The following is a 22,374-nucleotide window of genomic DNA, read 5'->3' as shown; positions in this document are numbered from 1 at the left end:
GACACGTCCCTGCTTTCTTTGTCCACCTTTCAAGACGTGGACAGTTTTTCTTTTCTAAGCGTCCGGGCTGGTTATTTTGTAGAATATTCCACAATTTGGATTCGTCTGATTGCTCCCCACGATTAGCTTTAGTTTGCCCTTTGCGTCGTGAGGACTTCGTGGGTTTGTGTGTGCTTCCATTGCAACCATTGGATTGTCAGATTGTCCCAAGTGCAATCGTTTGGTTAAGGTGATGTCTACTAGATCTTTCCATTATAAAGGTACCATTGTGCCTTTGTCACTAATGATCGGCAGGACGATAATTTGAGACTGTGGTATCTTCCAGCGACTACCTTTCTGTAGCAACCATTTATGGTCCTTGCCTGAATCAGTTATTATAAATTGACGGTTGCAGAATGATGATTTTTTCTAATTCTGTCATTCCTTCTATGATTATTAGGTGATCTTTTTCTGTAAAAGTTCCTCCCCCGCCCATATTTCTTGAGGATCACTCTATGATTTATAAAGCTTTACCACCTTTTTTCTTTATGTTGCTCAAATTATCCCGGGATTGGCAAGTGGAACCCCTTCAGGCTGGTTCCCCATCAGTCATTGAGCACTTCCTTGATTTCTGGTAAGAAATACTTCAGACTAACCTTGACCTTTCCTTGCTCCAGACTTGTGATCAGCCATTTCTCCAGGGAGCACAGCTTCCTTTCTAGTAGGGAATGGTATTTAGGAAACAAGATCTGGATGCCAAGTTTGCTCATGGCAGCTGAGGTGTCATCACTTGTAGGCCCTTCCTGTGGATGGAGCTAGAACATATATTAATTATATTAATAATATTATATATTTTATTTTGAATAAAATCAGAATGCTGCTCTTTTTCAGAGGCTCCAGAAACTTTACAGGTTGTAGTTCATGCTGGAAAACTAGGGTACTGGTATCCTAAGCAGTTTCAGAGACTAAAGTTTTGTCAACTTCTTGCAGTCTTCCTTTTCCTTAACCCTCTAGAAAGTTAGGGTTTTCTATGCTAACAGTACGCAGGACTCATTAACCTCACATATCTCTGAAAGGCCAGGGTAAGTGAGCACAGAAGCAAAAAGCTGGATTCATTGGTTTATTTAGGAAGCTTTTATTCCGTATTTCAAAAAATGTTTATTGAACAGTGACTCTCTTCTTACTAGGCATTGAGTAAGGTCCTTGTTCTCCTGGATAATCAAAGAGAAAAAGGACTTGGTCTCTGCCCTGTGGCTGAGTGTCACCCTGCATCTGGTGGCAGGGTGACGGATGTGGAGGGAGGAGGGTAGATGCTTACCAACCACTTTCCACCACGACAGAGCTTTGGAGAGGAGCATACCGATTCCTGTATTAGTGGCTCGTTAGCCTGGATACCTCAGATGCCATTTGGTTGGGGCATACCGAGGTAAAAATGGATGTCTCTGCAAATATGAATCTGCATGGAGGGATAATTTTACAGGGAATGGAAAGTTTTTACTATGTTTTAAATTCAGGGCTAGCTTGTGTGGGTAATGCCTTATGCTGACCACTCTATTTCAAGAATTTAAAGACGTGGGTATTTTGAAAATGATATATAACAAGTACTTAAATAGGAGAGATCCGAGCCTAGGTTGTTTCTTGCTAAGTGCTTACTCTACCTTTTATGTAACTTAAAAAGAATTGTTTTGTTTGAAGCCCTTGTATTCTCAGTTTCTTGATATGTCATAGTGCTGCAATGGACAAAGCCAGTTTTTTTTTTAATGTAGTAAAATTTAAAAGTCAGTTTAGACAGTGTCAGTGTGTAGAACAAATGATAGTCAGCAATTTTTTTTTCGAGAATTGTTTGTGTGTGCAGTACTTAATACTAACAAATTTTAGGGCCTCGTGGAGGCCTAAATTATCTATGTTACGATCTCAGCAGCTGAATAAACTTCTTAAACGTTGTTTATTATAATATGCATTAAGGGAATTATCGTGCGATTTATCATCCCATGGTAGCAGTCACAGAACTCAGAATGTATTTGAATGGCGGGGAGTACATAAGCATGAAGATTATATTTTCAACTCCCAAAGTAAAAACATTTAAAAAGTAAATGTAATTGGTCACCATGTGGGTTTTGCCTCCCTTCCTGACCATCTGGTCACATGGTAGCGTTCCCTCCTTCCCTGCAGAAGAGGGCGGGGCCTCCTGTTGGTCGTGCTCTCGGGGCCTGGCTACGCGGCTGGCGCTGAGCTGGGATGTTCCTTGTCACGGCGTCACTGCAGGCCCCCGTTTCCCTCCTCTGCCGGCTGTGGTTCTGTGCTCACGCCCCGAGGTATCCTCGAAGTCGCGCTCCTGGGGTCTCTTTCCTGGGAAGGTTCTCCCCTCATCGCTGACTATGAGCAGCCCTTTCCATGCTTTGAGGCCCGGTGTAAATGCCTCCTCTCGCTGGAAGCCTTCCGAAGCCTCCGTCCCTCTGTTCCTCTAAGCTGTGTGTTTTCTTCTTCTTAAGCCCTTACAGCACTTGCTATTCTTAGGACACTCCTGTGTATTTCCCTGACACTGTTTCCCGAACTGTCCGCTTCCTCTTCCCCTTCCTCCCATGTTGCCTAGCTTGGTACAGTATAAATATATAAAGAGCAGGAGGGCAGCATACATTTTTCAGATTGGGGTAACTTTATAATGTTATGGAGAGAAGATGAGATACCAGAAAACTGAGAATTACTTGGAATGAAATGGTCGTGAACATCCTGGGTGGAGGAATTGCTAGGTCACTCTGGTGTTTTACGGGGTCTTCTGTGACCGCTCGTGTGATGAGTGTACTTACGTTCAAGTGGTCGAGCCTGTTGAAGGGGAACTTCAGGGAACTTCTCCAAGAAGGCCAACTTTTTTAGTATGATGGTGCTCTGAAACCACGTGCACCTTGTTAGAAGTGCAGTCAGAGCAGTCTGTGCCATTTCCACACTTTCATTAATCTTTCAACACCGTAAATTTCTTCCTTAAATCTGTGCTTGCTTGTCATTAAAGATGGGGTGTCTCAATTCCCCTTGCCCCCGTTTCTACTCCCGCCTAAGAGGGGAGTGGCGTCCGTCAATCTAACAAGACAACATCTCACGGTACCGTCCTTTATTATAGGGGGAGCAGAACTGCGAGGCGAGCCCTGGGCCTTTTTTAGGTTTCTTCTTAGGGCCAGACACTTGTCATCCCATGCCCTGTGGTTTCCTGTGTTTGCACACCTGTGATCCTTTGGATGGCTTAGGTTTTAGTGTGAATTCAACAGTATCTTTAGTTCGGTAATCTTCACAGATTGCTACAGAGCAAACTAAATCTGGTGCCTAAGTACATTTTCTAAAAGTTTGGATGAATTATGTAGCAAGTCTTTTTCTTTCTTTTTTCTAAATTAAATTTTTTTCATTTTGAGATAATGGTAGACTCATAGTATATTAATAACATATTATTCCCAAGGAATATTATGGAGCAATTCCATGTGCTCTCTACCCGTCTTCCCCAAATGGTAACATCCAGGGAAATTTGTACATCATCACAACCAGGATATTGACATGATGCAGTCAAGACAGAACATCTCCCAAGTGCCCCCGTCTTGTTGCCCTATTGTAGTCACACCCACTGCCCTCCCACCCCCCGCCCTTCTTTAACCCCTGGCAACCACTCATCTGTTATCCATTTCTATAATTTTGTCATTTCAAGAATGTTACAGAAATGTTTAAGTTCATGATCCACTTTGATATAATTTTTATGTAAGGTGTGGAGTTAGGTCGAGGGGTCGAGGCCTTTTTTTTTTTTGCCCGTGGGTGTGTAATTTCTCCAGTAATATGTGTGAAAAGGCCATCCTTCTTCCATTGAATTGCTTTTGCAGCTTTGTTAAAAAAAAAAGTCAGTTGGCATGTTTGTGTGGGTCAGCTTGTGGCTCTCTGCTCTGTCCGTTGACCTGTGTGTCTTTCCCTCCACCCGTGCACGAAGCCTGGATTCCTGTAGCCGTGTAGTAAGCTTTAATCCCCAGGAGAGGGATGCCTCCCGATGTGGTCTTCTTTTTCAGAATTGTTTTGGCTATTTTCGTTCTTTCTCCTTTCCATATAAATTTTTAAATCTTGTCTATAAGCTACAGAAGAAAATCTTGCTGTGATTTTGATAGGAATTTGTTAAAACTCTATATCCACGTGGAGAAAATTGACGTCTTTACTATATTGAGTCTTCCAGTCCATTAACGTTGAATGTCTTTTTCTTTTTAAAATCATGAAAGCTTAAGGTGTAAAGATGAAGATGGCTGTGATGTAACGTGTTGCCATGTATTAAGAGGTGATTTTATTCCAGGGAGACTGTCAAAGACAGACTGTCAGGTTGCATCTTTGTTCAATTCCTTTTTTAAAAAATTTTATTCATAGGCCTATGAAAGGAGGTTCCCTACGTGTCCTTTGATTCCGATGTTTGTGGACAGTGACACTGTGAATGAATTCAAGAGTGAAGATGGGGCTATTCATGTTATAGAAAGGCGCTGCAAACTGGATATAGATGCCCCTAGACTGTTGAAAAAGGTAACTGAAAAGGACACCTTAAAAGGCAGTCCCCCCAAAACCAAAATGAACTTATGCTTATAGCTTCTGTTGCTCTTGTTATTAACCCGTTTTCTTTCTGTTTCTGTTTTGAAGATTGCAGGAGTCGATTATGTTTATTTTATCCAGAAAAACTCACTGAATTCTCGGGAACGTACTTTGCACATTGAGGCCCGTAATGAAACGTTTTCTAACCGCGTCATCATCAACGAGCACTGCTGCTACAGCGTGAGTAACCGGCGCTCAGGCCGAGGCGCAGTGTGCCGGCGCGGAGCTTCTGAGAGTTGTTTGGCCACTGCTTTAAGCAGTGCGTGAGGGCTGCCTCTGTCTGAGAGGGCAGTTCTTCATCACATAAAGTCACCGGTTTCTGACGAGCGGGAGCGGCAGGTGTGGTGTACTGCAGGGTGGATTACATTGTTGTCGCAGTTCAGGTGGCCAAGTGATGGCCTGACTTGTTCTTTAATATGCCACGTCTTTTCTGGCCACTCTGACACTTTAGAAATGTGTATTGAGGGACCCAGGCTACTGTGTCCCCCGAAGATTGGAGCCGAGTGTGTTTATCTGCCCCCCGTCTTCACTGCTCACCACCCTTTTTCAAGAACTTCTCTGACCAGATTATTGGAAAAACCTAATAGGTCTCTCTGCTTCCACCCTTACTTTCCTACAATATATCCTCGACACTGAATCCAAAGTGATCCATTTAAAGTATGTCAGATCGTGTCATGCTTTCTTTGGGCTCAAACACCTGCAGTGTCTCTGCATTTCACTCAGAGGAAAAGCCCAGAGGCCTTGCAGTGGCTCATGAAGCCCTGTTTTCTCCTCATCTCTCCTCTGCTGTCCTGCCTGCCTTGGGCACGGCCTGCCCGCTGTCTCGCTGGCTGTGGTCGTGTAGGCGAACTTCCCAGAGGACCTCTGCTCCTTCTGCCCCCAGACCTCCGCTTGACTCCCGTCCTTCCCTCCTTCCGGCTTCGCTCAGCTCTCCCCTTCTCGATGGAGCCAGCCCTGAGCACCCTGTTCGGCTCTGTAACCTGCCCTCCATCCCTCTAACCTGCACCAACTTGGCTTTTGTCCATAGTGCTTATCTTCAACAATGATATCATTTCTTACCTGTATGTTTGTGGCCAGTTGTCAGTCTCCTCCTGCTAGACTGGAAGCTTCACAAGGCAGGGATCTTGGTTTTGTTCATGGTGGAGAACATGGCTCGATGAATATGGTGAATGAATGACTGAACCAAGAACGAAAATGAAGCTCTCCTTCTAATAGTCACTTTTAGACTATTTTAGAAACATTATTTGAGCCTTTTCATGAATTTGAACCTCTCTGTGTAATTTTTCCATCTGCTGTTTTCATGATAATAACATCATTAGTAAAATAAGTGTTTCTCCTGGGTACCAGTTGACTGAGGAGCAAATGATATTCTCAGTTGTCAGTATAATTAGTGGGAATACTTTCTCTTTTACCTGCAGGTTCACCCTGAAAATGAAGATTGGACCTGTTTTGAACAGTCTGCAAGTTTAGATATTAAATCTTTCTTTGGTTTTGAAAGTACAGTGGAAAAAATTGCAATGAAACAGTATACCAGCAACATTAAAAAAGTGAGTCTGTCTTGGGATTTTAAGGAAGCGGGTGGGCGGGAGTCTCTTTGGGAGGCTGGGAACGGGTTAGTCAGGGCTCCCGGGGGTGGAAGGGGTGGGCGGGGCTGCAGGTGATGCTGGTCGCTGGGGGACTGAGGAGGAGGGGTCTGCGGGCGCTGGCCTGCCCCCCCCCTTCCGGGCTTTCTGGGAAAGGTGAGCGCTGCAGTCAGGCCGGGCAGCAGCCCCCAGCAGCCCCGGGGCCAGCAGGGCCCTGCTGGGTGAAGGCGCTGCTGTCCTGAAGAGGCATTTCAGGGGGTCTCTCGGGTCCCAGGCGCTGAGAGGTGAGGTTCGTCTTCCTTGGAGTCTTCCTTTCCTTCTGGTTTTCATGCTGCTGCTCATCATTGTGGCAGTTGGGTTGCGAAACGTATCAGTATGTATGGGATTAGGAGTGCTTTCTGAAGGCTTGTTTTAAGTGATACTGGAAAGCATTTGGATTGAGACACAAAGCACATGTTGAGTACCAGTGTGGTAAATCAGTGCTTTTAACTGGTTATATAAAAAATTCCATCTTAGATATGATTTCCTAGACCTTTAGAGAAGAGGAAGTAAGATTATGAAAAAAAAAAAACAAGCCACAAAGGCATTTGGCTTTTCTTTTTCCTATTTATGTAACTCAGTTTTTATCATGGTTTTAAAAACCCGTGAGGGATGAATAATTTGAAAACTCAGTATATACTAACTTTAAAACCGCTTTTGCTTCAAAGGGAAAAGAGATCATTGAGTACTACCTTCGTCAGCTAGAAGAAGAAGGCATCACGTTTGTGCCCCGCTGGACTCCACCTTCCCTTGCACCCTCTTCAGAGATGTCCTCATCCTGCAAGAAACCAGCAGCGCCGTTGGCTGTAGTGGTCCCAGACCCTGCGCTAAAGGAAGGGCTGAGCAGCGAGCCCCTCAGCACCCCGAGCGGGGTGCCTGAGCCCGCGGTGGGGACCCCTGACGGTGGGTCTGAGCGAGGCTTCGCTCTGAGAGCAAGACTCCAGGCTTACCTCGAGCCATTGCCTCTCGGGACGCTTAGAGGTTACACGAGCAGAAAATTGATCTCGTTACTGTCCCCTTTCCTCTGGCTTATATAACACATTGATTTTATTTTTCTCTTAGAATGAAGAAACTTCCTTCTAAAAAAAAAATAAGTTTTTCTTATTTTTATGAGTTTTTAAAAAATGGGCAGGAAGGGACGTATCAAGTTATTCTTTTACTGAGACCAGGAAACGTTTTTCATTTTAGTTGAAGGTATCTTCAGGGAATTGTAAGGTAGGAACTGATCTTTCTAACACAATTATATCATCACCAAACACATTTTAGGCTTACTAGATTCAAGGCACTGTTCTAAGCACTTTATGAATGTTCACTCATTTCATGATCGTTCCTTTTAGGTAGGAAATGCTTACTGTTCACATTTTATACATGAGTTAACTGAGGCTCAGTGCGGGCTCCACCATGCTGTGCCGCCTTTCTCGTGCGTTATGCCCGTGCGCGTGCACGCGCACACACGCACACACACGCGCACACACCTCTTTTTTATTTCTCAAACTTGTGCCCATTGTAAAATAAGAAAATACACGAAAATTCTGCCCTCATAAGTTTTGTTGAATTATTGGCATTTATCTGTCCATACCTTCTTTTCTGCGGCTCAGCTGTGCCCTTGGTTACTTTTCAACGGGTGGCAGGTATTTTAGTTGGTTTGGCAAAAATACGTTTTATTTTTCACTTTGGGAATTTTTCTTTGCTATGCTTAATTTGAAATCTCATTCTTCCAGTTTATGTTACCTTATGAGGAAGATTTCTTGTGTTCTTGAACATCCAAAATAGGTCTAGATCCACTTGTTTGTTTTATTTCGTAGTTTTATATGATGTGCGTCCTCCTTATGTAACTTTGAATTAAATATCATTAAATATCTGTAACAGCTGTCATTCTGTCATGAATAGAGTTGATATCTTGCAAGCAGAGTTGATCTGGTGGTAGTCGGGGCGTGTAAAGGAATCGGCACGTTTCTGTGTGGCTCTGGCAGTGATTGGGCTTAAAGACTGTCATTGGGGGTCTCTAGGGTAGCTGGTTAGAGTCCCCCGTCCCTGTGGTTCCGTCACCTCTCAGACTCCGGGACCACACAGGAACGTCACCAAGCAGGAGGACTTTGGAAGCCTTCGAGCTTCTGTGTTCTTTGTTGTAAATGATGTCCTGTAATTTATATTCCAGACAAACTAGACGCAGACTACATCAAGAGATACCTGGGTGACCTGACTCCACTGCAGGAGAGCTGCCTGATCCGACTTCGCCAGTGGCTCCAGGAGACCCACAAGGGCAAAGTGAGAATTCACACTCATGTGCAGGGGCGCTGTTGTGAAACCTCGGATCCCTGGTCCTGTTCATAGTGACTCAGAGTAAATGTGCCCGATTGCCATAGCTGGGAATGTCCCTTCCAGTCTAAAAGTCATTGAATCCGTATCCCCGTGTGTGGCATCCGAGTCTTTCGTGGCAAGTTATGGTCCCCTACTGTGTATAATTAGCTGTACTTTTGTAGATGTTACAGAGAATGGACTTGCTGAAAAACAATTATATGTCCAGTTGCAAAGCAATATTGTATTCCAAGTATTCATACATTTAATTTTCAGAAGGTTTGGAAGTGGTTCACAGATTATTCCGAGGTTCGAACTGTCTGGGCTTTGATTTTGAGGGTTTTGGTAAGCAGCCTCATCAGGAATTAGATTTTTGTAATCCTCCAGCTGACGGGGACTAGTAGGAGCAGAGGGATTTGTGTGTCGGGGTGGTTGCTCACTCGCTGGCCTGCCCTCTAAGTCTGTCAGTCCTGGTCACTAGTGCCCAACCTCTGAGGACCGTTTGTGTTAGTAATTGAGGACACAGCCCCTGTGGTAAGAGCTGCCATTTGTTGTGTGCGGACGGTGCACCAGCCTCTCTTTTAAGATCTTAATTAAATCCTCCCAGCAGCCCTGTGAGGTGGTGCTGTTTTTGTCAGCCCCGTGGTACACACAGAGGAGTTCAGTAACTTGCCCAGGGTCTGTCTTGTAGTGAGTGGTGGGCTGGGGTCGAAGCCAGGCCTTCAGGTTCTGGAACCGCCATTCCTCGCCACTTCCTTGTAACGGTGCTCCTTTCTGAGAGAAGGTGATGCCATCTCAGTGCTTTATTTTCCCAGGAGTGGGGTAGTTAGGGGGTGCCAACCGCACGTCCCCCATCTGTGCACCAGCAGCATGCGGCAGTGAGTGCGTGGCCGGGGTCAAGGGCAGCCAGTCCACGGGAGACCCAGACGCAGCCTTGGCCTGTGGTTTACTTAGGGAAGCTGACCTGTCGAACTTGTTGATTGCCAGGAGCGGAACCTGGAGAAGGTTCCTGTGTGTCAGGACACCAGCACCACTACCAAAACCAACAACACTGTTTTGTGTTCTGGGTTTTTATTTACGTGTAATATATACACAGAAAAATGCACAGATCATAATAACTCGTAGGTTAGCTCAGGGAACTGAAGCATCTGGTGTTTAAGAAATTCCTTATGCCTTCACTCTACTTTGCTGAAACTAAAATGGGAATAGCATGAAGATTATTCAGACTAATCATGCTGATTTTCTAAAGCATTAAGGAATTTCTGGTAATGGCTAATTTTACATAGTGCGATAGTGCAGCTCGCTGTTGATAAGAAGTGAGACTTTCAGAGCCTTATTCCGTTGGTAACTTGGTTTTTCCCCTTAGCAGCTTTTAACATTGCTTAGAAACATCTCTAACTCTCAACAGATCCCGAAAGATGAGCATATTCTCCGGTTCTTGCGCGCCCGGGACTTCAACATAGACAAAGCCAGAGAGACCCTGTGTCAGTCTCTGACCTGGCGAAAGCAGCACCAGGTGGACTACATCCTCGACACCTGGCAACCTCCCCAGGTCCTTCAGGACTACTACGCGGGAGGCTGGCACCATCACGACAAAGGTAGCTGGGAGCTTGGCATCGAGACAGGCGGGCCCGTGGGCACGCTGCCCCTCCCTCCCCCGGCTTGAGCAAGTGGATGCCTGTTTCGCCACCGCCACCCTGGGGATGCCCTGCAGAGCGGAAGGAAGGGCCTGAGGCTGCTGCTGCCTCCCTGCTCTCGCTGCCCTCGGGCAGCCTGCTCCACTGCAGTCCTTAGTTGCGTGGAGTTTGACTTTATTTAAAAAACTTCGAAGGCAGAGGTTTTTCAGGAGCACAGTGCTAGGAAAGGTACTTTCCAGTGACTTAACCCCTGCAATATCTGTAAAAACGTGTAGCCAGGTTTTGTACATCAGAATTTCAGCTCTACCTGGAGAGTGAACAAAACTTAAACCAAGAACAGTGATCCCGAACATGAATGATTAGGTGTGCGTGGGTTGGTTGGATTACCCTGCACACGGCGCCCTGCAGGACAGCCTGCGCCGTCGAAAGGCGTGCCCGGTGCTTCCTGACTCGACTTGGTGGCGGGTGGAGTGGGGTCACGGCTGAGCCCGGCAATGGCCGCGGTGTGGGTGGTAGAGCCGGACGGAGGACAGAGCTCCGCTGGGCCCCCTCTCTCCGTGCAGAGCGTCTCCGGGGCCCTGCTAATAAGCTGCTCCGTCGGCTGGCTTTGGTGGGGCAGGGTTGCAGGGGCCCTGTGGGCAACACAGAAGGCAGCTGCTGCTCCTCAGCGGGAGAGCGCTGGAAGCTCCTTTGGAACTTGGGTGAGCCCGTCTCCCTGTCAGGGCCTCAGAGCTGTGTCCCCAGCCTCATGTCTGGAATGGCGCTCACAACGCCTGTCCTTCCCCCTGCAGACGGGCGGCCCCTCTACGTGCTCAGGCTGGGGCAGATGGACACCAAAGGCTTGGTGAGAGCCCTCGGCGAGGAGGCCCTGCTGAGATACGTGAGTGCCCCCTGCAGAGGACACCGGGCTCCGCTGTGGCTTCACTTTCTTTCTCTGCCCGCAGGGGTGGGATAGGACAGCTGTCCTGTTGCACCAGCATGTTTTACTTTCATAATTAGAAAGGAAGATCCATTAATATATTTCAAAAACTTCAAAAGAGGGCACAAAATTATAGAAGTGTTTTTCACGGTGGGGCAGCGTGAACAGAAGAATCAGTACAGCCCCTTGAGAGGGTACGGGGAGCTGGTCGCCTTTTCCCTTCTCTCCCGCTGGCTCGGGCCGTCCCCTCCCACCCTCACTCTCTTTTTAAGATGCCCCTCAGATCGGACCTCTTAATAGCACTCTCTCCACTGGCACGTCCATGATCCTGGCTCTTAGCATCTTTCATCAGGGCTACTTCCCTGTCTCCCTGACCCCTTCCAGGGCAGCTTCCACCGCGTGGGCAACTATGAAGAGAAGAATATTGTCCTTAAATTAGAAACAAACAAGCAAAAACTTTAAAAGGCATATCTATAATCCATTATCCCAAAATATCCACTGTTGGCATTTTGTTGCTATTCTGTTAGCGCCCGCCACTGTGCGTGTGCTGACATGGGCGTACGTATGCATCCACACGTACACACGTGTGCGCACAAAGATACGGGTGGACTACGTCTGTTGGGGAAGGGCTTGTTACTCCAGATTGAAGGGTTCCCTTCAGCTGGACTTCAAGTCAGTTCTCAGACTGCCTTTTCTCTTGGCTGGTACGTGTGGCATCACAGTGTCCCCACTTGACAGACACTGACGTCCGACACTTCCGGACGTGTCTGCTCTGGAGATAGGTCAGCAGTTCGTGCCCTCCCCGCCCATCTGGAGACTCCTGTCATCTCACTGGGGAGCTGTCCCCTTTGCCACACAGGACAGCGCTCGTTCTCTTTGAAAGAGATGTTCTTCATCCGTGCTGTGTTTTGTGTGTATGAATGTGTTAAGATTTAAATACATGACTGGGTTTACACACCTACCTAAAACACGCCGTGTTATTGTCAGTCGCATAGCTTTGATACAGTCGTGGTAGCTTCTTAGACTGATAATGGAATCTTTATGGCCCTTGTGTACGTAGGTCCTCTCCATAAATGAAGAAGGGCTGAGACGGTGTGAAGAAAATACAAAAGTCTTCGGCCGGCCTATCAGGTATCTGTGTGGTGCTGTTTGTCCTGCTAGCTTATTGAGAATATGAGTTAAGTATTTCTAGTTGATTTTTAGAACCAAAATCTGGTTTGATTTTATAGGACCAAGTGGAAATAGTTTACTGTTTACCATAATGCTCTAGGAGGCAGGTAAGAGGGAAACATGTAGAGCATGTAATATAGTCAGTTGTGAGGGACCGTTGCTAGAGTTTGGTGTTTCTGCCCCCAGGCATTGCCATCCCCTCAGTCTGAGTGGATTGGCGTGTCCGAGGTCTGCATGGTCCTTGGGAGCCCAGAGTCACAGGTGGTTGGTTTTTGCTCCTTTATTTTTTGGTGGTGGGGAGGTGGGACAGAAAAAAATTAGTCTGTGCTATTAAACCAAACTTCTAGTTATGGTAAACCCTTTTGAAAACGTGCAGTGGTTCAGAGGTTGGCATAGAGCAGGGTATAGATGGTTAACTAGCACGTAAGTTCCAGGAGGGCAGGGACTTTGAGGGCCTTTGCTCACTGCTGTATTCGCAGCTCCTGCCACAGTGCTTGACTCGATAACGTTTGTCAAAGACTAGGTTATCGCCGTTCAGTCACACCACGTATTTAAATGCCACACACACACCCCACTGGGTCAGTAGAGGGGGCTCAGCAGGTCAAGGGCAGCACGTGGCCTCCTTTGCTGGATTGCTGAGTGCGCCAGACTGAAGCTTTGAGTCACGGTCCCTTAGCTCTTGGTGGCTTTGAAGTTTCAGGGATTAGTCCTACCACACCCATCCCATATCTTGATACAAGCAGATATAAATAGAGTTCATTACACTGTGATTTTTAAAACCTGGTGTATCTTTGGAAATGGAATCAAATGACCGTATATAACATCGAAAAGAAAAGCAAGTCGCTCTGGGCCGCAGTTTGCCGAGTGTGCCGTGTACTGAACGGAGCTCATCTCACCTGCAGTTCGTGGACCTGCCTGGTGGACCTGGAAGGGCTGAACATGCGCCACCTGTGGAGGCCGGGCGTGAAGGCCCTGCTGCGCATCATCGAGGTGGTGGAGGCCAACTACCCCGAGACGCTGGGCCGCCTTCTGATCCTGCGTGCCCCCAGGGTGTTTCCTGTCCTCTGGACTCTGGTGGGTTTCCGTGTCGTTCTGCATAACTGGTAGCCGCTTGGAAGGCGCACACACGTGCGTTCATGTCTGTGTATGTGTCTATGACTCGAAGTCATAAAGCAAAATAAGCACGGAGACATCAAAATTTCTCAGATTATTTAAGGAAAGAAAGAATTCCCGAGGGTCCTAATGTCGTGCACTCGGGCTTTATAGAAAAAGCGTGTCAAACTTGAATCCGCCCCGTAATACCACTGTGTAATTTTAATCTTTGAAATACAGACAGCAAACCAAATATGACTACGTGGTTTTTTCTGATTATTTATAGGTTAGTCCATTCATTGATGACAACACCAGAAGGAAATTCCTTATTTATGCAGGAAATGACTACCAGGGTCCTGGAGGCCTGCTGGATTACATCGATAAAGAGATTATCCCAGACTTCCTGAGTGGAGAGTGCATGGTACGTATCTGGGAGAGCACCTGCATGTTCCGCTGCTCACGAGGGTAGCAGAGGTGGATGCTGTTTGCACAAAGGAATTTCAGAGCTTTTAGTTTGGATTATTTGATTGTCTTTCCGTTTTTGTTTTGGCTGACATCTCTCTGATACTGGGTTAAACTAAACAGAACCATGTCGGTAATTTTTGATAACACATATTCTCCATTGTTAAATACTAATGAGAATTTGTTTTACAGTCAGTGTAATCGCAGCTCGCTTTATTCACTCAGCTTTGTGTGAATCAGATTCTTTAATCGTTTTAGAGGAGCTGTGCATTTTTTTAAAACATTAAAAAATCAAACTGATTCTCAAAAAGATTTCCCCCTTGACAATAAATCAGGATAACGTTTTAAAAGGGACAGTTAAGGGAACTAGTTCTCTTGTATGTGATGTGGGGTTTTAAATACATTGAGTTGCTAGGTTATCAGGCAGGTGGTTCCACTTCTTTACCCTGTACTGTGGCGATGGAGTCAGAGAAGTTTAGTTCCTTGAGGACCGTACAGCCTCGGGGGCACAACGGCCTGACGGGGCGGAGGGTGGGTGTGTGAAGGAAACAGAAGCGTGGTCCATGCATCTAGCTGACGTGACAGGTGATGGGCGCCAGCAGGGAGTAGTGGTTCTTCTCAGAGAAGGGACTTCCATCATCCTTCATAGTAAATAAGGTTAGCCGTTGAGATGTTGAGATGTGGCCCCCCGGCTGACTCACATATTTAGCTGATGATTGGGCGCTCTGGGGAATCCCTCTGGACTGTTCGAGGAATTTAACCGGCACTGAAATCAGCTCTGAGGCCTTCAGTCCTGCTCCAGGGAATCGCAGTGCAGCACAAAGGAGCAAGTGAGGTAGAGGACCTTCACTCACCCAGTGCCCGTGAGATTAAAGCGCGAGGTCAGATCTGTAGAAACCCACAGACTTCGATTATATCAGAGCAGGACCCGGCGAGGTTGCTTCTTCCAGTTACGACGAAAGCAACTGGGCTGCAGCAGAAGCAGACCTGACTCCCCCGTGAGGTGTTCAGGATGCTAAGAGTCCCGCAGTTAGCAGAGATCTCCCCACGCTGGCCGTTAAGGCTCCTTCTCTGCTCTTCCGTGCCGCTGTCGGGCTGGCGTTGAAGAGACAGTGCTCGCTTCTGCCCGCTGCCGTCTAACGTGGCCTCGGCGCTGTGGTGTGTTTGCGTCCCGCTGCACTGCCCGCTGTAGACGGCCGTGTTTCTTTCCTGTGTGGTCGCCTCCCAGGGCTGATAATGTAAGCAGTGCTTGGACTTTATGAGCTTGAGCGTTAAGTCATTATATCCGGGTCAGTTAGGAAATTTATGAAATGTGCAAATTCTCATTGAGCCTGTTTCTAGCAGATTCAGAAGTTGCTGCTCTTTACTATTTTTTGGCTGGTGTCACGGACCGATCACTTGATCTGGCTTAGACACAAAACTTTCTTTATAGATTATATATCTCGACTGTAATTGTATGTAATAAGAATAGTGCCTGTAGCTGCGGAGAATAAAACTCTTTTCTTAACATAATGTTTTCTTCTGCAGCGCAATATACGTACTTAACTATTCTTACATAAACCAGCTTCAGTAGTTGGATGCAGTCCCTCATACGCACTAGTGTGACTTCTGTGGCAAATCAGCTTCAACTTGTTCTCATTTATTTAAAGCGAGACACATGTATTTAAGTGGTTCTTCACAATTATTTTGCTAAGTAGTGTAGAGTGTTCTGCGACATGGCAGGTGGTGTCCATTTCCTAAGCGGCTCCGAGGAGTCGCGTGTGTCAGGACGTGGCGCTGCCGGCGTTTGGTTCTCAGAGGAGTGGCCTGCGTTGGCTCAGCTCGCACGACTGCGTTTACATTTCCAGTGTGAAGTGCCAGAGGGGGGCCTGGTGCCCAAGTCCCTGTACAGGACCGCAGAGGAGCTGGAGAACGAAGACCTCAAGCTCTGGACCGAAACCATCTACCAGTCCGCGAGCGTCTTCAAAGGGGCCCCGCACGAGGTAGGTGCCGGGACGAAGCCACAGGGGCCGGGCCCCCGCTTCCCACCGAGGTTCTTCTGTGGGTCTCCCCAGTGGGGTGTAGTTTAGGAGAATCAGATGCTTTTCTCTGGTCTTGGTCTTTAGGTTTGTGTTGACACTGATCTGCAGTTTAGGTAGATGTCGACACAGGAGAGCAGGGCTCTCTCAGAGGGAAAGGTGGCTGCCCTTGGTCAGGGCGCCTGGAAGGAGGGTAGGCAGCTCGCGGTCCAGTTCACCCGAGAGCCTGGACACACAGGGGCGCGCAGCAGGTCTCCCCGTGGGAAGGTTTGTAGCTCTTCAGTTTAATGTACTCAGTGATCGGGACCAGTCGCATCTTCTGTTTTGTCTTGACTGGATTTGGGTATTTATTACCTTTAAGGAATTTGCCCGTTTTTATAAATCTGATGGAGTGAGGAGAAACTAGCACATGTGTTTTCTCTCCTTGCTGTCACGTGGTGGTGCAGAAGCAAGAGGGTGCCTGTGTTTTGACACGCGTGTGTGCTGTGGCGTCATGAGGGACTCAGCACAGACTGGCCCTTCCTGGACTTCGGGCTGAGGTTTGTGGCTCAGGATCGTGGGAGGGGTGGCACCTGGCGTGGAGAGGCCGCTCAGCGTGCTGGGCTGCTGGCCGGGTGGACAGTGGTGGCCGGGAGCTGACGCCGTACTGCCTCCTCCATCCTCCTGTCCAGAGTGTGTCCCGCACGGCCCACCTGTGCCTCGTGGGGCAAGTGGACATGGGGCTGTGGTTTGAGCGAGTAAAAAAGACAGGTTCGATGTACCTTATTCACAGCCTCTGTAGGGGGAAGTCGACTGTGTCTTGAGGATTATTTGTATTAGTTTTTTATTTGGAGGCCGGCAGGCGCGAGGAGGCCAAGTTCTTTCCTTAGGTTGTGGTTGCTCTCATCCAGGGTAGAGAACTCAGTGGTGTGATGTGTTCTTGTGAGTCACGTATCTGTGCAAGTGTTTCTACATCAAAACTGAACACTTCAGTTCTGCTTTGGGGGTTCAGTAAAGCACAAATCGAGAACGGTGGTCTCATGAAATGAGCACTGAATTCCTCGTCCCCGCTGTGAATGCAGGAGCGAGAGTGCTGGTCCGCAGAGGGGCTGACGTCCAAGGGAGCTCTGCCCTCAGAGCCACTTTGGTGTCGTTGGTGCCACCGCTGTGCTTAGATGCAGCTCTTGTGCTTACGGAATCCGCTCTTTAGGGAGATTCTGTGTGGCTCTGTCAGCGGTGAGAAGTGGCCGTGGTGGGACCAAAAGGGCTGCTTGACAAGAAGCAAAGCGCTAACACGCCTCCCGGAAGGCTCAGCGGGCAGGCTTCCAGGGCAGGGTGGGGTGCGGGGCCTGGCTTCTGCTGGAATTTTTTAGTGAATACATAACTTTTTACAGCTGGTTTTAATTCTCACATCCCTCCCACAGTAATCTTTTGAAACTGTAACTTTGATCATTCCCTGTGGGGAAGCTGTGTGGGCGCCGCATGAAATTCAGCTTTTAGGTTGGCACTCGACACCCGGGGCCCTTCCCCACCCCAGGGCCACGTGGCGCCCTTTTCCCACCTAGCGCAGCGGCCACGGGCAGAGGCCACTCAGCCTGCGCTCGCGTCCACCCCGCTCCCCGCTTGGATGCTTCCTTCCTGTCCCTCCTGGGCTCTTCTGCGACCTTCCCTGTGCCCTTCAGCCCAGAGCAACCCACGGAACCACTTCTGTGGTGTCTAGCGTTATTTCTGTTTTGTATTAAGACACTTTTTACAGCCAGCACTGGGTGTTTTAAAGCACTCAGGGAATTGAGGGGAAGCTTGGACCATAGGTGTGGCTGACAGAGCACAGAGCTTGGCGCTGACGCGTAGCAGGAGCAGCTGGGTGAAAGAAAGAAAAGAGCGAGCAGAGCCCTGGAAGGTGGGGTGAGGAGGGTCGGCTGTGCGCGCCCCCCTAGCCGGGGGAAAGCTGCCGGGGGGCCTGCTGCCGCGGCGTCACCTCAGAGGCCCGTGCTTATTTTGATGCGACCTCTTTTTCCAGATTCTCGTTCAGATTGTGGATGCCTCTTCGGTGATCACCTGGGATTTTGATGTGTGCAAAGGGGACATCGTCTTTAACATCTATCACTCCAAGAGGTCGCCGCAGCCACCCAAAAAGGACTCCCTGGGGGCGCACAGCATCACTTCCCCGGGAGGGAACAACGCGCAGCTGATAGACAGAATCTGGCAGCTGGGCCGTGACTACAGCATGGTGGAGTCACCTCTGATCTGCAAAGAAGGGGAAAGTGTGCAGGTAAGGTCTCCTGGGAGTCCCCGCGGCGTGGCTCTTCCGTCTGGAGAAGGAAGTCTTGCTTCGGCCCCGTGCTGCGTCTGTAGACAGGCAGTTCAGTGTGTCCTCTTAGTTACGGTTAGAGTCGCTCAAGAAGCCGAGCGGATCCCAGAAGAACCTAGAGCTCAGCAGAATCCATTACTTGTATCTAAAGTCATGAATTATTTCTGGAAGTATTTTCACAAAAGCGACATGGAAGAAAGGGAAAGGCATTCGGCGCACGTACAAAGCTGGGATTGAGAAGGCTTCTGTAAGACGGCCTTTGACCTGGCGGCATTCTTCTCTTCAAGGAAAATCACCCCGAATAGAAGGGAGAGAAACAAGTAATTAGGGAACTATTAAGTGTCATTACTAAGCATCCTAATTTATCTTAAATGCTCTGTCAGCTCATTTAAAATTTTGGCTGGTTATTCCGAGTGCCTGAGCTCAGAGTGGTAGCTCTCGGGTGCCTCTGGCCTTCATAATAGATGCATAATTTTGCTGTCTTTACGGTTTTCAGGGATAAGCCTGTCAGTGTTTTGGTGGTCTTAGAAGCAGGGTAAAAGAGAGTATTTTATTCCATTTTTAAAATAATGAACATTTTAATCTGTATCACAGTCTTTAGTTCCAGAATTAAGGGAGAAAGTAGTTTTCACAGATTGGCATTCTACTGTAGATTGCCGTCCTTTTAACCCAGAATACACCGGTAAGGTCGTTGGAAGCACATCAGAGAGAGCATTGCCTGGTCCAAGTGGCCTTTTTTGACCCCAGGCCCTCAAGGGTGAGCAGAGGACCCCCGGGCGCTCCCACCCTGTGGGCGCCTGCATCCTCCTCCCAAGGCGGAGTCCTGGGGGCGGACAGCCTCTGAGGGTCCCTCCCGTGGCCTCCCCTGCGCCTGGCAGAGGTCTGGCTGCAGTGCCGACACCCGGGAGGCAGCGTGGGATGGACCCCGATCATGAATCAGGGCAGCCGGTCCTTCCCCCGTCGAGATGGTCAGTAATCGGAGTTGGATCCGAGTGGACCCGGTCTCCTGGCGTTTGTCAGACCCGTTGTGGGAGGGCACGCGAAGCAGGTCCTCAGCTGGTGCCGCCTGACTCGTTCCAGGGCTCCCACGTGACACGGTGGCCGGGCTTCTACATCCTGCAGTGGAAGTTCCACAGCATGCCGGCCTGTGCCGCCACCAGCCTGCCCCGCATGGACGACGTGCTGGCCTCCCTGCAGGTCTCTTCCCACAAGTGCAAAGTGATGTACTACACCGAAGTGATCGGGTCCGAGGACTTCCGGTGCGTGAGGCCGGGGTCCAGGCCGGGGCGGCCTCCGGGCCCCCTGTCGCTGGCAGTTCACGGCGTCATCAGTGTGGGAGGGCGGTGGGGGGCTGTGTCCCCCTGGGCCCTGCACGGCCGGCCGGCTCTGGGGGGCGCTGCGGGGAGCGGGCTGGGATTGGCCAGGAGGGCGGTGGGCGGCCGCGGTGGGGTCCTCACACACCCCCCTCCCGTGCTTCTTACAGAGGCTCCATGACCAGCCTGGAGTCCAGCCACAGCGGGTTCTCCCAGCTCAGCGCTGCCACCACCTCGTCCAGCCAGTCCCACTCCAGCTCCATGGTCTCCAGGTAGCGCCCAGTGCGCAGAGGGGACGCCCACCGCCTCGGGCCGCCGCCCACCCTCCCACCCCGCAGCCGCGTTGCGCAGACTCCTCTGGCCCTCTAGGTAGCACGTAGCTCTCCAGGTGGCAAACGTAGTCACTGACCCCGAAACAGTCTCCACAGGTAGTTTTGACTCCAGCTCAGTAGCCATAGGTTTTGTATACAGTGTGCACAAAATCCAACCAGAGCACAAGGGCTCTCTCTTCAGAGAAAAGTAGTTTATATGCCAATTAAGAGGTTGACTTTGTCTCAAATGTTGATGCAAAAAATGTTTCCAAGCACCTGCACACCATCCCTTAGTGGATGAACTCCCCACCACCCGTCAGAGGTGACCCACCTTCCTCCGCGGAGCAGAAGCTGCCAACCTGTCCCTGCCCTGCATCTGGCCCTCACCTCCTCCCTGCTGGTGGTCGACACGGTCCGAGGATTCAGTGACTGCCCGCTAGGCTCCTTTTCCTCTGAGCAGACAGCGCTTAATCAGAAGGACTCAGAGGGAGCCTGGGGGCACCCCGGCCCGGCTCCGGGGCCAGACGGACCCACTGTTGTAAAGTGGGTCTGGGGGGTCAGGGGCTCTCGTGGACTCCCCACAATGCCAGGAAGAACACCGCCATCATTAAACATTATTTTCTCTTTCCTCCTTTCAAACCTTTTGGTACTTTGAGAGCAGGCTTCCTCTGTCCATGAACTTGGGCCGAGGGCGTCCGCTCCCTTTTCCTCCCGGTGTGTTGCTCTTCCTACCTGCACGTGTTAGTTCTGAACTCATTCTAGATTGGCCTCCCCTAGGCCCCTCACAGCTTGGTAGCATCAGAGCCCAAATGGTTCTTCTAGTCACTAGAAGGGTACTTAAGAGACAGTGAGTCCCATCTGCCGTTTTGAAACTGTCCTGTGTTCATTGTGTGGCCATGTCGGGGCAGCCTGTGGCCTGGGGGAGCCCTGCTTCTTTGTGACAGGAAATTGTGGGCGTGTGTGTGTGCCTGCAGGCATGTGTGTCTCGGGGTGGGTGTGTGTCAGCGGGGGACAGGGCGCGTAGAAACTTAGTTCAAGTAATGAAGGGTTCGATTGCATAGAAGCAGGTCAGATTGTGAGGTCGGTCTGCTTTTTACTTTTTCTTTTTGATTCCAGTTACCAAGCCTGGTCTACCTTTTATTGGCCCTCGTTTTCTCGGCTTGTTATGGGAAAAGCAGGTTCTTTGCGAACCTGTCCAGGTGTTGCCTTGGGTCAGTCTCCGTGGTGAATGAAGACGTGTGTCGTGGTGGGTGCGTGGCGGAGGCTGTGCTTTTAAGGATCTGGGCCAAAAGCCAGGCGGCCATCGTCAGTGTGTGACGGGCACGGAAACCCTGAGTTGCGTTGTTGTAAACCTGCCCTGGAGGTGTTAGGTGGGTGCCGCGTGGCAGGAGAGCTGTGTGGACGAGCGTGTGCCCGCGGGGAGGTGTCTGCAGGGCTCCGGAGGGGCGGAGCAACCCTCCCAGGCAGCGATACTCGGTGGCTGCCTGCACGCTGAGGACGTTCCTGGGCGTCTCCCAGGGCTGCTGGCCCGTCCGGAGCACAGCTGTGTGCTTCCTGCACAAGAGAAGCTCACCATTGGCACCTAAAGGCTTGTTTCCAGAAAGCACAGTAGGGTTAGTTAGTGCATCCGTTTCCAAATTCTCAGGACCTGAAGACGGTCCCGTCTCCCTCCTTCTCTCTCTTTCTCTGTCTCAGCTGCCAAGAAAACACTGCACTCACAGCCCCCATCGGCCCAGGGGCGCTTGCAGAACGGTCTGAATCGCAGCCGCCCCTCCCCCAGTCTGAAGAGCGGCTCCTTTTGAGCTGACTCAGAAGTGGCACTGTCCTATCCCCAAAGAGTTGAATGCATCCTTAAGCGTTCACAGCACATCACTGCACAAATCCTTACAGGGTTCCTCCTGAGTACCCATCGCCCTGTCCTCCTTGGAAGGGGGCTGTGAGGCAGGTGGACTTCGAGCACGCAGTTTATCGTGACTCTCCTTCAGTGCCCTGCACTCTTTTTAAAATGCTGCTGTCGTTTCACCTGTTCTCAGCACTAACGGTCCTTTCGGTTTCCCCTCTGTTACTAGTGTCTTAATTCACTTTCTTTCCTAATTTCATTATTTACGTATCAAATTCTGTAAATGTTTTGTAAACATATTACCTCACTCTTGGTAATACAATACTGATAGTCTTTAAAAGATTTTTTTATTGTTATCAATAATAAATGTGAACTGTTTAAAAAAACGAATGTCTTTTTCTTACTGGGAATCGGCAGTCTCCCTTGAAGGGTGTGACGTCCTTGGGAGACTTTAGAGACTGAAGGAAGGGGGGATTCTGGAGCCAGAGGACGGGTGTTCGAGAAGCTCGGGAACAGTGGCTAGCTTGTGAGGGGCCATCGTACACTGCCCTGCACACACGCTGCAGCTGTGGGCTGCCGATTCCTCAGGAGCGTGGAGCCCGGTACTTACAGCTCCCTTGCTCCCGGAAGAGAACAGGCTGTAGTTTTCCTTAAACTCTGTGAGGTCGAACAGGACTCAGCCACGATGCAATGTTTCTTTAGTAACAAAATGGGTCCTTCTGTCAGGTGGCCAGCGTGGACCCTCAGAAACCTGGGCCGCCTTGTCCCCGGCTCCTGCAGCTGGGCCTGCCGGGGTGGGATGCTGCAGATGCAGGAGCAGTGCC

The 22,374-nt window shown here is 49.5% G+C and overlaps 1 protein-coding gene across 2 annotated transcripts in view; it reads left to right on the top strand.

The window, feature by feature from the left end:
• The window catches only part of SEC14L1 (SEC14 like lipid binding 1), a 51,831-nt gene extending 29,986 nt beyond the window's left edge, over positions 1 to 21,845 (top strand). For both annotated transcript variants that reach the window (XM_060132912.1, XM_060132913.1), the window contains 14 exons: positions 4,363 to 4,512; positions 4,627 to 4,758; positions 5,997 to 6,125; positions 6,869 to 7,103; positions 8,359 to 8,468; positions 9,907 to 10,096; positions 10,927 to 11,015; positions 12,115 to 12,185; positions 13,127 to 13,298; positions 13,603 to 13,737; positions 15,626 to 15,760; positions 17,796 to 18,047; positions 19,167 to 19,345; positions 19,570 to 21,845. In XM_060132912.1, the coding sequence (XP_059988895.1) occupies positions 4,363 to 4,512; positions 4,627 to 4,758; positions 5,997 to 6,125; positions 6,869 to 7,103; positions 8,359 to 8,468; positions 9,907 to 10,096; positions 10,927 to 11,015; positions 12,115 to 12,185; positions 13,127 to 13,298; positions 13,603 to 13,737; positions 15,626 to 15,760; positions 17,796 to 18,047; positions 19,167 to 19,345; positions 19,570 to 19,675 (2,085 nt within the window). In that variant the 3' untranslated portion in view covers positions 19,676 to 21,845. The remainder of the gene's footprint in view (positions 1 to 4,362; positions 4,513 to 4,626; positions 4,759 to 5,996; positions 6,126 to 6,868; positions 7,104 to 8,358; positions 8,469 to 9,906; positions 10,097 to 10,926; positions 11,016 to 12,114; positions 12,186 to 13,126; positions 13,299 to 13,602; positions 13,738 to 15,625; positions 15,761 to 17,795; positions 18,048 to 19,166; positions 19,346 to 19,569) is intronic.
• Positions 21,846 to 22,374: the final 529 nt, after the last annotated feature.

Source organism: Lagenorhynchus albirostris, chromosome 20 (genome assembly GCF_949774975.1).
Source record: "Lagenorhynchus albirostris chromosome 20, mLagAlb1.1, whole genome shotgun sequence".
NCBI classification, from domain to species: Eukaryota; Metazoa; Chordata; class Mammalia; order Artiodactyla; family Delphinidae; genus Lagenorhynchus; species Lagenorhynchus albirostris.
This window is presented reverse-complemented; position numbering and strand designations above follow the sequence as displayed.